Source organism: Myotis davidii, unplaced genomic scaffold, assembly GCF_000327345.1.
Source record: "Myotis davidii unplaced genomic scaffold, ASM32734v1 scaffold970, whole genome shotgun sequence".
In the NCBI taxonomy this organism is placed as follows: Eukaryota; Metazoa; Chordata; class Mammalia; order Chiroptera; family Vespertilionidae; genus Myotis; species Myotis davidii.
In genome coordinates this window covers 1,065,437-1,085,015 of record NW_006282204.1, presented here as the reverse complement: position 1 = coordinate 1,085,015, position 19,579 = coordinate 1,065,437, and the positions used below count along the sequence as shown (strand labels likewise).

Below are 19,579 nucleotides of genomic sequence, written 5' to 3'. Positions count from 1 at the left end.
ACCCCTCCATCTCTCCATCCCTCTACCCCTCCATCCCTCAACCCTTCATCCCTCTATCCCTCAGCCCTTCATCCCTCCATCTCTCCACCCCTCCATTCCTCAACCCTCCATCCCTCCATCTCAGGAGCAGCAATGTTCGCCCCCCCATCCCTCCAGCCCTCCACCCTCCATCCCTCCTCTCTATGTTCAGTCATCAATAGCACTCAACATTAAAGGTAAGTTCTTGTGTGTATGTAAATTTTCACATTTTACTATACATTTCATTCCCTTTTTGTTAAATTTTCATTTACATTCCACATTCTTTTTGTTTTTAAAGTTTTTATTTATAGATTAAACAGGACATTAGACATGTACTATGTATAAGAAAGGTTAAGACAGGGAATTATTTGGGGGCCAGGAAGGGATTAATTCAATTTACATTATTTCTAATGGGAAAAAGTGATTCTGTTTTTTAACAAATCGCTTCTCAACCAGCTTCCAGAACAAAGTAAGTTCGAGAACCGAGGTTCCACTATAAAGCATAAAAATCACACAAACTTATCAATAGATATAGGAAAAGTATTTGATAAAATACAACATCCATTTATGATTAAAATAACCAATAAAATAGGTATAGAAAGAAAGTACCTCAACATACTAAAGGCCATATATGACAACCCTCAGCCAATATCATACTCAATGGTGAAAAACTGAATGCTTTTCCTCTAAGATCGGGAACAAGACAAGGATGTCCACTCTCACCTCTCTTATTCAGCATAGTGCTGGAAGGCCTCGCCAGAGCAATGAGGCAAGAGAAAGAAGTAAAAGGCATTCAAATAGGGAATGAAGAAGTATTGCTTTTTGCAGATAACATGATTCTTTATTTAAAAAACCCTAATGACTCCACAACAAATTGATTAGAAACAATAAACAAATGCAGTAAAGCTGCAGAATAAAAAATTGACATATAAAAATCCACTGTATTCCAATATATCAACAAATACATTTTAGAGAACAAAATGAAAATAACAATTCCTGTTGCAATTGTAACAAAAAGTATGAACTACATAGGAATAAACCTAACAAAGGATTTGAAGGACCTCTATATTGAAACTTACAAAGCATTATGAAAATAGATAGAAAAAGACAAGAAATAAACATATATTTCATGTTTATGGATTGAAGGAATCAGCACAGTTCAAAGGTGCATATTGCCCAAAGCAAAATGCAGATTTAATGCAATCCCATCAAAATACTAATAACATTTTTAAAATAAATAGAACAAAAAATGATCAGATTTGTATGGGACCACAAAAGACCCTAAATAGCCAAAGCAATCCTAAGGTGGGGGAAATAAAGCCAGAGGCAGCACACGCCCTGATTCAAATGATACCACAAAGCAACAATAATCAAAGCAGCATGGCATTTGTGGACAAAACTGACACAGACACAAATTAAACAGAATTGAGAATCAAAACATAAACCCACATGTATATGAGCAAAAACATTTTGACAAAGGAATCAAAACATATTATGGAGAAAAGAAAACCTCTTAATAAATGGTGCTATGAAAAGTTTAAAGCCACTTGCAAAATAATGAAACTCAACTACTGCATGTCCCCATACACAAAAATGAACACAAAGTTAATGAAAGACCTAAATATAAGAACCGAAAAAATAAATTACATAGAAGAAAACATTGATACTAAACTTATGGACCTTGTTCTTAGAGAGGATTTCATGAATTTGGCCCCTAAGTCAAGGGAAGTAAAAGCAAAAATAAATGAATGTGACTATATCAAACTGAAAAGCTTCTGCATGGCCAAGGAAACCATCAACAAAGAAAAAAGGCAGCCAACTGAGTAGGAGAAGATATTTGCAAACAAAAGCTTCAACAAGGGGATATAGCCAAAATATAGAAAAAACTCATACAAGTCAATACCAAAAGCAACAACAACCCACAAACAAACAAAAAACCTGAACATTTCTCCTAATAAGACATACAAATGGCCAACAGATATATGAAAAGATGCTCAACTTCACTAGCTATTTTGAAAACAAAACTACAAAGAGATACCTCCTCACACCTGTTAGCATTTCCCTAATTGCCAGTGAAGTTGAACATATTTTCATCTACCTATTGGCTGTTAGTATGTCTTCTTGGGAGAGGTGTATTTTCAGGTCCTCTGCCCACTTTTTGATTGGATTGCTTATTTGTTTGGTGTTGAGTTTTATGACTTCTTTATACATTTTGGAAATTAAACCTTTGTCAGAGCTACTGTTTACAAATATCGTCTCCCATCTGGTTGGCTGCCTGCTTGTTTTGTTGTCAGTTTCTTTTGCTGTGCAGAAGCTCTTCAGTTTGAAATAGTCCCATTCATTTATTATTGCCTTTACCTACCTTGCCTTTGGGGTCAAGTCCATAAAATGTTCTCTACCACCCAGGTCCATATGTTTGGTATTTATATATTTTCTTCTATGTAACATAGTTTTGGGTCTTATGTTTAGGTCTTTGATCCATTTTAAATTAATTTTTGTACACGGGGATAAACTGCAATCCAGTTTCATTTGTTTGCATGTGGCTTTCCAGTTTTCCCAGCACCATTTATTGAACAGACTATCTTTAATGTGCATTTCTGGCTCCTTTGTTCAAAATTATCTGTCTATATATGTGTGGTTTTATAACTGGGCTATTATGTTCCATTGATCTGTGTGTCTGTTTCTCTGGCAATACCATGCTGTTTTGATTATGTAGCTCTGTAGTATAATTTTAAGTCAGGTAGTGTGATACCTCCAGCTTCATGTTTTTTTTTTTTTCCAGGATTGCTTTGGCTTCAGGGTCTTTTGTGGTTCTATACAAATCTGATGATTTCTCATTCTATTTCTTTAAAAAATGATATTGAGATTTCAATGGGTATTGCATAAAATTTGTATTGCTCTGGGTAATATGGCCATTTTAACTATGTTGATTCTTCCAATCCATGAATACGGGATATTTTTTCCATTTTGTTGTGTCTTTTTCAATCTCTCTTAATGTGTTTTGTAATTTTCAGTATGTAGGTCTTCCACACTCTTTGTTATGTTTATTCCTAGGTATTTTATTCTTTTGGTTGCTATTGCAAAAGGAATTGTTTTTCCATTTATTTTTCTGAAATTTTTTTGTTGGTACACAGGAAGGCAATGGATTTGTGTACATTGATTTTGTATCCTGCAACTTAACTCTGTTTATTATTTCTAGTAGCTTTTTTAGTAGAGTCTGTAAGGTTTTCTATATATAGCATCATGTCATCTGCAAAACATGACAGTTTGACTTCTTCCTTCCCTATTTGGATGCCTTTTATCTCTTTCCCCCCGATTTCGATGCCTTTTATTTCTTTCTCTTGACTTATTGCTCTGGCTAGGACTTCCAGCATTATCCTATAGAATAAAAAGGGAATATGCTAATTTGTCTCTGACAGTGTCCCCTAACGACCTATTTGCATATTGATGTGCATGCAGCAGGAGGCAGGCAGCTGGAGCCAAGTTCCTGGGGTTCTGAGGAGAGCACCTGACAGGAGCCCAGACTGCACAGAAGGAAGAGGAAGCAGCCATGGGGAGCTCTTCCAATCCCCCTGCACAGACACCCTACCCCAGCCCCCACACCCCCGGGGGTTGCTGCAGTCTGCACCTCTGACTCCCAATCTCTTCCCCTGCCACCCCACCAGGGGTGCCCACAACAATAGCTGCTGGCAACCACCTGTCAGTGCCCAGAGGCACCCGGACCCACAGCCCGTCACTGCCAGGCCCCTCCACTGGGGCCAGGCATGCCTCTCCTCCCTCCAACTCTAGACCTGGGGGGAGGCAGGCCTGAGCGACCCCTTCCCCAGGGTCAAACCCTTCCCCCTGCCCCCCCCTCTAACAGCAGCAGCGCTGTCTCCACAGCTGAAGCTCACTGAACCTTGCTGGGGGCATGGCTAAACCCACCCTCCTAGCCCACCTGGCTCTGCCCTGGCCCAGCCCCCACCCTGCTCCAGGAGATTGGAGCCCTGCCCTGAACAGGTATAGCTGTGAAACAGCCACATACAATTTAAAGAATGGTGCCAAGTGGGAAGGTTTGAAGTTACTCCCCCTTTGGCCTCACTGCCCCCCTAACTCTCTGCCCCCCGGCCAGTGCCTCCAGGGATGACCAGCACTACAGGGCTGCTGGCCAGAGCCTGCCCCTCTGATGCTTGTGGAAGCCTCTGCAAAGATTCCATAACTACAGTCCCAGGAAACGATCATGCCGTCCTCCCCTAATCAGCACCTCCTACCTGCGAGGGTACCTCTGGGCAGTTGGGAGCGAGCAGGCGGCAGGGGGGGCAGTTGGGGGCAAGCAGGCTGGCGGGGGGAGGGGGACAGTTGCGGGCCAGCAGGCCTGATCAGGTAGGCAGGCGACAGGAGCCAGCAGTCTTGGATTGCGAGAGGGATGTCCGACTGCCAGTTTTGGGCCTCAACAGCAGTTGGACATCCCCCGAGGGGTCCCAGATTGGTGAAGGTGCAGGCTAGACTGAGGGACACCCCCTGTGCACGAATTTCATGCACCGGGCCACTAGTCTATATATATAAAAGCCTAAGTGACTATTACAACTGAACGATCAGAATGACTGGTCGACTAGTTGCTATGACATGCACTGACCACCAGGGGGCAGATGCTCAATGTAGGAGCTTCCCCTGGTGGTCAGTGCGCTCCCACAGCCAACCTCCTGTGGCCAGCCAACTGCCCTTGGTCCCTCCCCCCGGCCAGCCGGCCCCTATCAGCCCCTGGTGCTAAACCATTCGTAGATGACCTGCTTCTGGATCAGGGTTTTGTACATAGCAGAGCAGCTCCCTTGCTGTGATCTATTAAAAGTCAGCACTCGACACAAGGGTTTGTCTTGCTTCTGTCCACTCCCTTCCCCAGGGGCCACCTGCCTGCTGTGGTGGCAGCACTGCGGCAAAGGCAGGACGAGGGAGGAAGAGAGAACTGCGTGGTGGCGGGGAATCACCTCCTCCTCTTCCTTCCCCAGGGCCACCCACCTGCACGTGGTGGCACGGTGGTGAGAGGAGGAGAAGGGGCAGAGGTGGGGAACCGTGCAGTGGTGGGGTGCAAAGGTGGCATCAGCATCCGTTCCTTCTGCGCCCAGCCTGGCAACTGTCACCTCCTCTCCTGACCCTGCTGGGGCCTTTGGGTCCCGGGGTGGCGGTGGATGCAGCCCCTTTCCCAGGGGGGCTGAGGGCCAGCTCCCTCCTCAGAGTCAGTGGCCAACCTCCCATGGTCCCTCTCCTTGGCTGGCCAAACTCCTGCGGTTCCTCTCCCCTCCCCCATGCACAAATTCATGCACTGGGCCTCTAGCGTTGAATAAGAGAGGTGAGAGTGGAGATCCTTGTCTTGTTCCTGATCTTAGGGGGAAAGCTTTCAGTTTTTTCACCATTGAGTATGATGTCAGCTGAGGGTTTATCATATATGGCCTTTATTATGTTGAGTTACATTCCTTCTATTCCTATCTTATTGAGTGTTTTAATCATAAATGAATATTGTGTCTTAACAAATGCTTTTTCTGCATCTATTGACAAGATCATGTGATTTTTATCTTTTCTTTGGTTAATGTTTTATCCTTCCTTTGATTGATTTGTGAATGTTGAACCATCTATGTGTCCTAGAATGAACCCCACTTGATCGTGATGTATTGTTTTTTGGATGTACTGCTGTATTCGATTAACTAGTATTTTGCATAGGATTTTTCCATCTGTATTCATCAGGAATATTGGTCTGTAGTTATCTTTTTTGTGTTATCTTTGCAAGGTTTTGGTATCAGGGTTATATTGGATTTGTAGAATGTGTTAGGAAGTATCAGCTCTTCTTCAATTTTTTGGAAGAGTCTGAAAACTATGCATATTATTTCTTCCTTGAATGTTTGGTAGAATTCACTGGTGAAGCCATCTGGTCCTGGTCTTTTGTTTTTGGAGAGGTTTTTGATGGTTGTTTCAATTTCCTCACTGCTGATCGGTCTATTTAGATTTTCCTGTTCTTCATGATTTGATCTAGGAAGGTTATATGTTTCTAGGAACTTACCCATTTCTCTAGGTCAGGGGTGCCAAACATTGCTGGCACGCGAAATCCTCTCTTGTAATCTTCCATTTACAATTTTTTTTCTTAATATCGACTTTTTTATTTTTCAGATAAATTCAGTGGAGGTGCATCTTAGATAAATAAATAATCTTACATAACAAGTTATCTTAAAGACCACAGACATGGATTGATGAGAGAGGGGAAGAGCAATTTCAATAGTGTTGAAAACGAACTACTAGGACTTGGATTGAGTCAGAGATTTTGCTGGTTTTGGCACGCATTCACAAAAAGGTTGCCCACCCCTGCTCTAGGTTATTAAATTTGGTGGCATGAAGTCTTTCATAGTATGATCTTTTGTATATCTGTGATGTCTGTGGTAACTTCTCTCATTTCTGATTTTGTTTATATGGGTCTTTCCCTTTTTTCCTTAGGGAGTCTAGCCAGAGGTTTGTCAATTTTATTGGTCTTTTCAAAGAACCAGCTTTTTATTTATTTATTTTTGTATATCTTTTTGTTTTCTATTTCATTTAATTCTGTTCTAATTTTTATTATTTCCTTTCTTCTGCTAACTTTGGGTTGCTTTAGTTCTTCTTTTGTTAGTATTTTAAGATGTGACATTAGTTTACTTACTTGGGTTTTCTCTTGTTTCTTGAGATAGGCCTGTAATGATATAAGCTCTTATTACTTATATAAGCTTTCACTGCATCCCAGAGTTTTTGATAGGGTGTTATCATTCTCATTTGTCTCCATATATCTTTTGATCTCACCTTTAATTTCTTCTTTGACACAGTCATTTTTTAGTAGTATGTTGTTTAATCCTCACATATTTGCAGGTTTCTTTACTTACTTTTTGCAGGTGATTTTTAATTTCAAGGTCAGAAAATATAATTGGTATGCCCTGACCGGTTTGGCTCAGTGGCTAGAGCGTCAGCCTTCGGACTGAGGGGTCCTGTGTTCGGTTCCGGTCAGGGGCATGCACCTTGGTTGCGGGCACATCCCCAGTGGGAGGTGTGCAGGAGGCAGCTGATAGATGTTTCTCTCTCATTGATATTTCTAACTTTCTATCCCTCTCCCTTCCTCTCTGTAAAAAATCAATAAAATTTATATTTTTTAAAAAGAAAATATAATTGGTATAATTTCGATCTTTTAAAATTTGTTGATACTTGTTCTGTAACCCAATATATGGTCTATCCTTAAGAATGTTCCATATACGCTGGAGAAGAATGTATAGTCTGATATTCTGGGATGAAATGTTCTGTAAATGTCAATTATATCCATTTGGTCTAGTGTTTCATTTAAGGCCAATATTTCTTTATTGATTTTTTTTGTTTGATCTGTCTAGAGCTGTCAATGGAGAATTACGGTCTCCAACTATAATTTATTTTGACCTGTTTCTCCCTTTAGTTCTATAAGTAGCTGTTTAATATATTTCAGTGCTCCCTGATTGGGTGCATATATACTAAGAACTGTTAAGTTTTCTTGATGTAGTGTTCCCTTTATCATTATAAAGTGTTCATCTTTGTGTCTTATTTTCTTGAAATCTGTTTTGTCATATATAAGTATGGCTACACCTGCTTTTTTTGTGTGGATTTTTTTTTGTTTGGAGATTCATTTTCCACCCCTTTACTTTGAATCTACCTTAGTCTTTGCTGTTTAGATATGTCTCTTGTAGGCAGCATATGGTTGGGTTTTGTTTTTTTTTTCATCCACTCTGCTACTCTGTGCCTCTTTACTGGTGAATTTAGGCCATTTACATTTAGGGTAATTATTGATGTATGAGGATTTCCTATAGCCATTTTATCTTTTGTTTTCTGGTAACTTTGTGCCACCATTGGTTCCTTTCCATTATGCTTCTGTCTGTTTGGTGGATTCCATATATCTTTCCTCTTTTTTAAGCAATATGTCCCATTTTGGGGACCTTTGTGTGTGGTTGCCATTAGGTTTATAAAGAGTGAAGTTGCATGTATGCCACAGTTTTTTTCCCTTTTGAGTGCACCTGATCTTCATCTTCCTTTGCCAGTTCATACCTTTCCCCCTTCCCCTTGTATGTTTTTGTTGTCACAAATTATTCCTATTTATGCTGCAAGTTTTTTGGTGACCCTACTCATAGTGGTGTGACTTTATATCCTTTGTTTCAGGTAGAATAACTCCCTTGAGTATTCCCTGCATTGGAGGTTTTCTACAATAAAATGCCTCAACTTCTATACGTCTAGGAATATTCTTATTTCTCCTTCATATTTAAAGGATAAGTTTGCTGGATACATGCATGGTTGGTAGTTTCTCGTTTTTAGACGTTTGAATATTTGGTTCCAGTCTACGGCCATACCACCCTGAACGCGCCCGATCTCGTCTGAATATTTGGTTCCACTCTCTCTGGCTTGTAGAGTTTCTGCTGAGAAGTTGGGTGACATTCTGATGGGTTTTCCTTTGTACGTCACTTCCTTCTTTTTCCTGGATGCTTTGAGGACTTTTTCTTTGTCATTAATTTTTGACATCTTCATTACCAAGTTCCTTGGAGAGGGCCTCTTTGGATTGAGGTAAGTAGGTGCTCTGTTTGCTTCTTGGATTCAAGGATTTAGTTCTTTCCATTGATTTCGGAAGTTCTCACATACTAGTTGTTTGAATAGACTCTCCATTCCATACTCCCACTCTTCTTCCTCCACTATGCCAGTGATTCTGACATTACTTTTTTTGATGGAATCGGAGAGGTCTCATAGAGCTCTTTCACATTTCTTTATTCTCAGGTTTCTCTCTTCTTCCCTCTGTATCCTTTCTTGATTCCTATCTTCAATATCACTAATTTCCCCCCTCTAATTGGTTGGTTCTGTTTTCTATGCTCAACAACTCACTCTTAAGTTCTTTAAATGCTTCATTTCCACGATTTTTGATCGATTCTTTTTTAAAATGTCAATTTTCTTGCAAAAATACTTTTTGTTCATTAATTTGTTTTCTTAATGCACTGAAATGCCTGTCAGCATTTTATCGCATCTCATTGAGTATTTTCAGAACTGCAATCTTGAAATTTCTGTCATTCATATCACGTAATTCCATGTGCTCCAGCCTATTTTCTGGGGATTTTTCATTTTCTTTCTGGTCATCATCTTAACCATGGTTATTTATGATTTTCACTGTTTTTTGTTTTCCCATTTATCTCTGAAATGGTCTTTCTACTCTGTTCCAGTAGATGGCATTGATTCACAAGATTTTTACCTTTGTGGCCTCACAGTTTTGAGCCTCCATGGCTTACGTAGGGCTATACAGCCTTTGCTGCTTGGGGTGAGGTTTGTTTTTCCCTCATTGTAATGTGACCCCTGCCCTCCACGGATCCAGCCCAAGCACCCCTCCTGGAGCTCAGTCACAGAGGGAAACTTTCTACTGCAACAGCTCTGAGCCTACAGATAATACACTCCTGGAGCCAACTCTAAGGGCAACAGGAAGTGAGTTTTGGGAGTCTAATTAATGGCAGGGCTCTGTGATTTACTTTCTTTGTCTGAAAGACAACCGCCAGGCCCAGCAGTGGGGAGCAGCTCTGTAGGGTGGGCGTCTGCTGACCCACTTTTTGCTCCTGCCACTCAAGCATGCGATTCAGACCTTATTCACAGTGCGCCCATGGTTCAGACCCTGCCCTCTCTCATTGCCTGTGTACATATGACCACACAACTCTGCAACTCCAACAGACACTGTATGGGACATTAAAATAACTGTATAACTAGTGGCCAAAAGTTTTTCAAATTTTATGACAACAATAAACCTATACATTCAAAGCTCAACAGACCCAAAGGACAAGAATAAAACTACTAACAAGAAACATCATTATTAAATTGCATAAAATCACTGCTAAATAAACACCTTAAAATCTTCCAGGAAAAACTGGAAACAATGCCTGTGAATAGACTGTAGAACAACATATTTAACCTAATATCCTATATGAGTGACAATATCTTTTAAAAGCAAAAATAAAATAAAGGCTCTTTTAGACATAGAAAATACGAAGGAATTAATCACTTAGCATACCCGAATTAAAAAGAAAAAATGTCAAAGATACTCTGTGAGGCAGAAGGAAAATTATACCAGATGGAAATCTAGATATAAACAAAGAAATGGAGAACACTGTAATTATTAAGCACACTGGTAATTATATACCACATTTTCCTCAACTTCCTTAAAATATAAATGGAAAATCAAGAACACTGGTAACAAAATATTGCAGGTTTTATAATATGTGTTTAAGTAAAATGTATGACAATAACAGTCTGAGTATAAAAATAAAAGTATAACTGACATAAGGTTCTTATACTATATGTGAAATGGTTCCATTTGAAGGAAGACTGTGATAAGTCAGAGTTGTATAATGTATCAAAGACAAACCAGTTGAATACCAAAACAAAATTATATAGAAAGGGAGATATAATGGAATCTCAGGAATATAATCAGTAATTCAAGAGAAGGCAAGAAAGAGAAAGAAAACAAAGAGTATATGGTAGAATTAGAAATCAAATAAATGCTAAATGGAAACCATACCAAAAATATAAATAATCACATTAACTGTAAATGACCTGAAATACAAAATAGTATGAAATGTAACCTGTAACTGAAAAATTAAAAATGTAAATGGCCTGAACTCCTCAATTAAAAAGCAGCAAAAATCACATTGAATAAAGAGCATGCACTAACCAAATGTTTATATATGTATATAAAAGTGTCCTTCAATTATAGACACAAATAGGTAAATAGCAAACGAATGGGGAAAATATAACAGGCAAACATGAGAAGCAGAGTAACCAGTCTCTCCTATGGACCCTGGCACCAGGGCTGCCCATGGACCTTAGCACCTTGCCCAACCATATGCAGAGTCTGGCACCAGGACTACCTGCCTATGGATGCAAGTACCTGGCCCACACATAGAGCCTACTAGTTAGCTCATTTATGGATGCTGCCATCTGGCCTGCCCATGGTCCCCTTCAATTAACCTGCCCAGGACCTCTGGGCAGGGATAATAAAGGATTTGCCTTTGAAATAATACCTTGTGCAAATGTTTGATCTGGATACTTGCCACCAAACCAGTTGGTTCAGCCTCAAAATATTTGCTTTGAGTTCTTCCATAGCCTTTCATGTCTTCCTCTTTTCTTCTAATTCTTGGAGGGCCATACCAGTATGAACGCTACAAAGAAAGCCAAAATGTAATTACCAAAACATGCATTAAGAAATGAAACACTCCATTTGAACAGACCTATACATGTAACGCACATGAATCAGTGATCAAAACCTCCCTACAAAGAAAAGTTGAGCAGATGGCTTCACTGGTGAACTCTGCCAAACATTTAAACAAGATTAACAACAATTCTTCCCCAAGTCTTCCAAAAAGTGTAAGAGGAGGAAACATTTTCTCACTCATTCTGTGAGCTCAGCATTACTCTGACACCAAAGCCAGGCAAAGTTATCATGAAGAAAGAAACTAGAGACCAATATCCCTTATCAATACAGATGAAAAAAATCTTCAACCAAATGCTAGCAAACTGAATCCCATAGCATAGCAAAATGATTATACATGATGATCAAGGGGGAATTATCCCAGGAATGCAGGCTCAACATATGAAAACCAATCAATGCAATACATTGCATTAATTGAACAAATGGAATAAACCATATAAGTATGGGAGATAGCAACATCAATGGGTTTGACAAAGGGTTTCATGATTAAAGACACTCAGGAAACTAGAAATAGAAGAGGACTTTCTCAAATGACAAGGGCATATGTGAAAAACCCAAATCTAGTATCATACCAAATGGTGAAAGACTGAAAAGTTTTTCTTTAAAATCAGGAACAAGCTAAGGATGTCTCTTTTCATTTCTGGTATTTATTGCTACACTAGTTTTAGCAATGAGGTAAGAAAAAGAAATAAAGGGCATCCAAATTGGAAAGGAACAAGTAAAAGTATCAGTATTTAAAAATGGCATAATACATATATTTTCACACATAGAAAAAGCCCAAAGAATCAGCATTACACATACTACTAGAGCTAATAAACAAATTCAGCAAAGATACAGGATACAAGATTAACATGCAAAAATCAATTGTGTTTTTATATACCATCAATGAACAATCAAAAAAAGAATATTAACAATTTCATTGCATCTGACAGAGTAAAATAGGAATAAAGTTAACCAAAGAAATAAAAGACTCACTACAAAACCTTGGTTAAAGAATTCAAAGACATATAAATAGAAAGTTCATGCCCTAGTTGGTTTGGCTCAGTGAATAGAGCGTCGGCCTGTGGACTGAAGGGTCCCAGGTTCGATTCCCACTCAGGGCACATGCCCATGTTGTGGGCTCCATCCTCAGTAGGGGGCCTGCAGGATTCTCTTTCATCATTGATGTTTCTATCTCCCTTTCCCTTCCCTTCCCTTCTCTAAAATTAATAAAAATATATCTTAAAAAAGTTCATGAATTGAAATATAATATTTTTCATATGGCAATAATATTTAAGGTAATCAACAGACTCGTTATAATATTCATGAAAATTCCAGTGGCCATTTTTGCAGAAATAAAAAGCAAATCCTCAAGTTCATATGGAACTATAAGGGCCCTCTAATAGTCAAAACAATCTTAAAAAAGAAGAGAAAGGTTGGAGGACTCATATTTCAGATTTCAAAACTTATTATAAAACTACAGTAATCGGAACAATATTGTGCTGGCTTAAATATATATATGGAATGAAATTGTGGGTTGGAAAATAAACCCATACATCTATGGCCAAATGATTTTTATCAAGAGTCCAATGGGGAAAGCTATGTTTTTCTAAGAGTGGTGCTGGAACAACCAAATATTCACATGCAAAAGAATGAAATTGGATCCCTACCTCACAATATATAAAAATTAACTCAAAATTGATCCAGGAATTAAATATAAAATACTGAACCACCACACTGTTAGAAGGAAACATATGGGTAAATGTTGGATTTGATAATGACTCTTTAAATAAGATACCAATTTCACAAGCAACAAAAGGAAAACTAATTGGAGTTAAGAAAAATTAAAACATTTTGAAAGGACACATCAAAAGAATGAAAAAAAAAAACAGTCCATAGAATGGAAGAAAATATTAATAAACCATACTTCTGATAAGGATCTAGTGTTCAGAATACATAAAAAGACAACCCAATTAAAAATGCACACAGGACTAAATAGACATTTATCTAAAGAATATTTACAAGTATATGTAAAGGTCTCAGCATCATTAGTCATCAGGGTAATGTAAATCAAAACCCAAGATACAACTTTATAACCATAAGAATCTACACTAATAAAAGACAAACATGCAAATTGACCATACCTGTGCTGTACCTTAAGCCACGACCACCAGCCAATCAGAGTGACTATATGTAAATTAACCCAACCAAGACAGCGGCCGGCAGCCACGGAGCTGGAGCAAGCAGGAGGCTTGGTTGCCCCAATGATGGAGGAAGCCAAGCTTCCCGCCTGCCGTGGCGGCTCTGAGCTCCACTCAAAGCAACAAAGTTTCAATTATAGAAGATAAATAAACCCCAGGTACCTGCTTTCAGCCAGCTATGGCCACTGAGCTGGAGCGAGCAGGAGGCGTGGGTTGCGCCTGGTGATGGAGGAAGCCAAGCTACCCTCTCATCCACCCTGGCCGGCTCTAAGCTCCTCTCAAGGCTACAAAGTTTCAATTATAGAAGCTAAATAAATCTCAGAATAAAAAAAGAAAAAGAAAAAAAGGAGAGGCTGGGAGCTCCCGTCGAAGGGGGCCTTGGCCAGCCCAAAAATGGCCCTCAGCCCCTCTCCCAGACTGGCCAGGCACCCCAGTGGGGACCCCCCACCGTAAAGGGGGTGTGGCCAGCTGAAAACAGCCATTAGTCCCTCACCCAGGCTGGCCAAACTTCCATGGAGTGAGGGTCTCCACTGAGGGAGTGGCATGACCAGCCTGCAATCAGCCATCAGCCCCTCACCCAGGCTGGCCAGGCACCCCAGTGGGGACCCCCCACCGTAAAGGGGGTGTGGCCAGCTGCAAACAGCCATCAGCCCCTCCCCCAGGCTGGCCAGGCACCCCAGTGGGACCCCCACCCTGATCTGGGACACCCTTCAGGGCAAACCAGCCGGCCCCCACCCGTGCACCAGGCCACTATCCTATATAATAAAAGGGTAATATGCAGATTGACCCTAAAAGCCAAACGACTGGGAATGACTGGTCACTATGACACACACTGACCACCAGGGCCCAGACGCTCAATGCCGGAGCTGCCGCCTGGTGGTCAGTGTGCTCACACAGGGGGAGCTCTGCTCAGCCACAAGCCAGGCTGATGGCTGCCAGTACAGTGGCGGTGTGGGGAGACTCTCCCGCCTCCTCAGCAGTGCTAAGGATGTCCAACTGCGGCTTAGGCCTGCTCCCCACTGGCAAGTGGACATCCCCCGAGGGCTCCCGGGCTGCCAGAGGGATGTCTGACTGCCAGCTTAGGCCCAACTCCCCGAGCCTGAGCCAGCATGTGGTCATCCCCTGAGTGGTCCCAGACTGCGAGAGGGCACAGGCCAGGCTGAGGGACGCCCCCGAGTGCACAAATTTTTGTGCACTGGGCCTCTAGTGGTTACAATAAAAGAAAAAAGGAGAATAACAAGTGTTTATTAGGATGTTTAGAAATTAGAACCCTGTATATTGCTTATAGGAATGTAAAATGGTGCAGACACTGTGGAAAACAGTTTTGTGGTTCTTGAAAAATGAAACAGAATTAGCATATGAATGAGATATTCTACCTTAGGTATATTACCCAAAGAATTGAAATAAGTATACAAACTAATACTTGTATTGAAATATTTATAGCATAGCTATTCAAATTTAGCCAAAAGATGTCCTATATGTTCAACTACAGATGAACAGATATAGGAGTTGTTTTATATATATATATACAATGAAGTGTTATTCAGCAATCTAAAATAATAACGTACTGATACATACTGTAACATGGATAAAACTAAAAAAAAATTAGGCTCAGTTAAAGAAAATAGACATAAATGGTCACATATGGTATGATTCCATTTATATGAAACTAGAGGCCTGGTGCACGAAATTTGTGCACAGGTAGGGTCACTAGGCCTGGCTGGTGATCAGGGCTGATCTGTGGGGTGACCGGCAATGCAATCGGGGGGCCTCCAGCCTGGCACTACCTGCTCACTGGCCCTGCCTCCCACCGTCACTGCTGGTCGCCACCCTCTGCAGGGTGACCGGCAGGGCAACCAGGGGGCACTTCCGCTGGCACCCACCTTGGCTGGCCTGTGCCCTGTGGGCTGGGGCAGCTCCTGCATTGAGTGTCTGCCCCCTGGTGGTCAGTGCACATCATAGCGACCGGTCATTTCACCATTCAGTCAATTTGCATATTAGGCTTTTATTATATGGGACTAGAGGCCCGGTGCACAAAAATTTGTGCACTCAAAGGGCGGGGGGTCCCTCAGCCTGGCCTGTGCCTTCTCGCAGTCTGGGACACCTCGGGAGATAACAACCTGCTGGCTTAGGCCTGCTCCCGGGTGGCAGAGGGCAGGCCCAATCCCTAGGTGCAGTCCCGGGTAGGGCTCAGAGCAGGGCTGAGTGGGGAGTTGGGTTGCCTCCCCTGGCATGCACAGAGCAGGGTGGAGCGGGAGGTTGTGATGCCACCCTCACTCACGCACAGAGCAGGGCCAATCAGGGGGTTGGGGAGCTCCCCCCTATCAGGCACAGAGCAGGGCTGATCAGGGGCTTGGGGCACCTTCCCCTGTCACGAATAGAGCAGGGCAGATAGGGAGGTTGTGGCCCCGCTCCCTGTCACATACAGAGCCACAGGGCGATCAGGGGGTTTGGGAGGTACCCCCTTTCTCACTGATCCCAGTGCGGGGAGGCCTCGCGGCTCCGCTGATCCCAGTGCTGGGAGGCATATTACCCTTTTACTATATAGGATAGAGGCCTGCACGGGTGGGACCCGTCTGGTTTGCCCTGAAGGGTGTCCTGGGTCAGGGTGGGGGTCCCACTTGGGTGCCTGGCCAGCCTGGGTGAGGGGCTGATGGCTGTTTTCAGCTGGTCACATCCCCTTCAGGGTGAGAGTCCCCACTGGGGTGCCTGGCCAGTCTGTGTTAGGGGCTGAGGGCTGTTTTCAGGCTGGCGAGTGACTGAAGCTCCCAACCGCTCCTTTTTTTCTTTTTTCTTTTTTTTATTCTGGGCCATCTTTAGCTCTGAGGCTTGATTCCAGCTATGAGGCGTCAGCTGCTGAAAGCAGGTATCTGGTTTATTGGGTTCTATAATCGAAACACTATTTCAACTCCAGCTCTGAGATCCCAGCTGGCTGAAAGTAGGTTTCTGGAGTTTGTTTAGCTTCTATATTTTGAACAATGTTTCAAACTGCAAGCGCAGAGGCTGGCAGTGGCAGGTGGGGAACATTGGCTTCCTCCGTCACTGAAGCAAGCAAGCCTCATGTTCGCTTCACCTGCCTGCCTGCCAGCCGCCATCTTGGCTGGCAGTTAAATTGCATATCGCCGTGATTAGCCAATGGGAAGGGTAGCGGAGGTATGGCTAATTACCATGTTTCTCTTTTATTAGATAGGATATCCTGAACAGTTAAATCCATATATAAAGAAAGCTGACTGATAAGTGGTTGCTAGGAGTTTAGGATAGGGAAAATTAAGATGTGATTTCTTAATTGATATAGGGTTTTATTTTTTAGTGATGAAAATATCTTGAAACTAGATATGTGCACATACATTATAATCATATTAAATGACACTGAATTGTTAACTTTAAAATTGTTAATTTTAAGTTATATGAATGTTTCCCTAAGTCAGTGGTCGGCAAACTCATTAGTCAACAGAGCCAAATATCAACAGTACTTCTTCAAAATAGACTCGCCGAGGCTGAAAACCGACTTCTGCGCACAGGCCATGAAATTTCAATCACACTGTACGTGTGCGCCTGCACGTGGTATTTTGTGGAAGAGTCACACTCAAGGGGCCAAAGAGACGCATGGGGCTCGTGAGCTGCAGTTTGCTGACCATTGCCCTAAGTTATGTGAATTCCATCTGAATTACAATTAAAATGTGAAAAATGGCAATGAGTCATTATAAGAACTTGAAAACACTTTGACTTGGTTTATTTTGTGAGATGGATAAAGTTATAGCGTATTTTCAAAGATTATATTTTGCAGCAAATTGTGTATGACTTGAAACTCCAGGGTTTGGAAGCAAAAACGTTTAAAATGCTAGTGTTCAAGAAGTAAGGACATAATGGAATTACGAAAAAATGAGGTCATAACCAATGCATTTTATTAGACTTGATCAGAGCACTTCTTTGTACCATTATCCAGTAATGGTTAGGGAGCATGGAGGTTTAAAATGCAGATGTTATCCTACTGTAAGTACATTGGTCTAGCAATTGAAAATAATCAGGTGGTGAGAACACGGGCAAGAGCAATACTTAATGCTCTTCTCACTAGGATCTAAGAAACTATCACATATTAATTTAGTTGGGAAGAATTTTTGCAGAGACTTTTAGGTTGCTTTATTCTCCAATCAAATTCACTATGTACTGCCTGACTAAAGAAGGGTTATAGTCCTCATAATTTTTAATGTATGGGATGTCAGTGTCTTATCCATAGATAGGTGCATTTACATATGTATAAGGCTTTAAGGTAGATTATGAAATGGCTAACATTTCAGTATAGCTGGTATACAGATGAAAATGATTATCTGCACCTGACCTTTTGATTTTATTTTGTGAAATAAGAACTATGACCTTTCACAATAACAGCAGCATTAGAACTCACCATAAGAAAAAAATTCCATGGTTGGGACACACCATATTGTCCTGGAAAGACAGCTTCTACATACCATGTCACAAGGCCATACAAGAAAGCATCAAGTAAAAGCATCCCCATCATATAGCCAAATATGAGGTTATCCTCAAGGCTGGCCGGTGTCCAAAGGTTATTCCAGTTAAGACCAATTCCTGAAATAAAAAAGAGATATTTACCATAAATGAAAGCTCTGTGATTAAAACAGCAAAGAAAAAAGATAATTGATAATCTAAATTTTGCCACTCTGAATTATCTATATGTTGATACCCTTAGTATGTAGCTCATCTAAGAAAATAATGGAATATGTAATAACATTGGTTTCATCCCTCCTCCCTTCAAAACCTACAAAAAATAGAAATTATTGCAACAGTACCAACAACTGAAATAATAAAGAACAAAAATGTCAAGAAAAAAAGCAGATCTACAAGATCCTATCCTTCTACTTTTCCCCTCATGCTAAACTCCCACTTAAATAACCATAAGGATATAAAACTTGGAAAAATATTCAGCAGCACTAGAGATGAATGCTGACTACCAATCAGAAGAGAAAAAGTAGTTTTTCTTATCTATAGTGCTGATGAAAAGGGAAAAAGGAAGCCACTGAAAGAAGACAAGTAATCCTTTCTTCTGCTAATTCCCCTATTTCTAGACAAAGTGTGCTGCAACTAAAAAAGCATGAGGGTTTGCAGTAAACTCCTAATTCAAAGAGGCAAGATATGCAGATGACAATGACCCATGTAATTTGTCCTTCCTTCAACATGAGCCCTCCCTTTCGTATAGACCAGCAACATCAGCTGAATATTCATGAAAACCGTCTTTCAGAAAGCTATGATTGTCAAAATGAAAGCCATTTTGAGGCAAGGAATACTAAATTAGAAACCACAGAAAAAAACAAAGGTATAACATAAATTTTCAGAAAGTCTACCATAACTTGAGAAATTCTACACTCAAGCACAATAGGAGTTCCTGAAAGAGAAAATAAATAGTATAGAAAAGAAACAATCTACACTAATAAAAGAGAAACATGGTAATTGGTGTACGACCGCTACCCTTTTCATGGGCTAATCAGGGCAATATGCAAATTAACTGCCAACTAAGATGGCGGTTAATTTGCATATGTAGGCACAATGCAGGGAGGTGAAAGGGAAAGCAGGAAGGAGCCCCCTGCCACTGACAGTGATCGGAAACCCAGGGGGGAGCTAAAAGCCAGGGGGCAGGGCAAAGGCGGCTCTGGGGGCTGCTTTTGCTCTGCCACCCAGCCATGATTGGAGAATTGGGCGCCTTTGTCGCCCTGGCCAGTGATAGCAGGAAGTAGGGGTGGAGCCAGTGATGGGAGCTTGGCAGGGTTGAAGCTGGCAGTCCCGGGAGCTAGGGGTCCCTTGCCTGGGCCTAAAGCAGAGCCCGCGATCGCGGGGCCACTGCAGCTACGGGTCCCCGCTGCCCGGGCCAGACGCCTCAGCCAGAGGTGTCCTGCGGGGACAGGGGTGGAGAGGCGTTAGGCCTGGGCAGGGGCAGAGCGGGAGATTGTGGGGAGCTGGTGGTCCCTGCTGCCCAGGCCTAATGCCTCGGCCAGAGGCGTTAGGCCTGGGCAGGGGCAGAGCCTGTAACAGCAGGGAGCTGGGGGTCCCCTGCCCAGGCCTGACACCCCTGCCGGAGGCCTCAGGCCTGGGCAAGGGGCCGATCCAGTGATCGGCAATCGGAGGGGGG

General features: G+C 41.8%; 1 protein-coding gene across 1 annotated transcript in view; it reads right to left on the bottom strand.

The window, feature by feature from the left end:
- Positions 1–19,579, bottom strand: part of LOC102760955 (ATP-binding cassette sub-family A member 3-like) — a 32,005-nt gene that overhangs the window by 779 nt on the left and 11,647 nt on the right. The window contains exons 3-4 of the mRNA XM_015571218.1: positions 17,843–18,024; positions 11,070–11,207 (exon numbers count right to left, since the gene is read on the bottom strand). Of these exons, the coding sequence (XP_015426704.1) occupies positions 11,070–11,207; positions 17,843–18,024 (320 nt within the window). The remainder of the gene's footprint in view (positions 1–11,069; positions 11,208–17,842; positions 18,025–19,579) is intronic.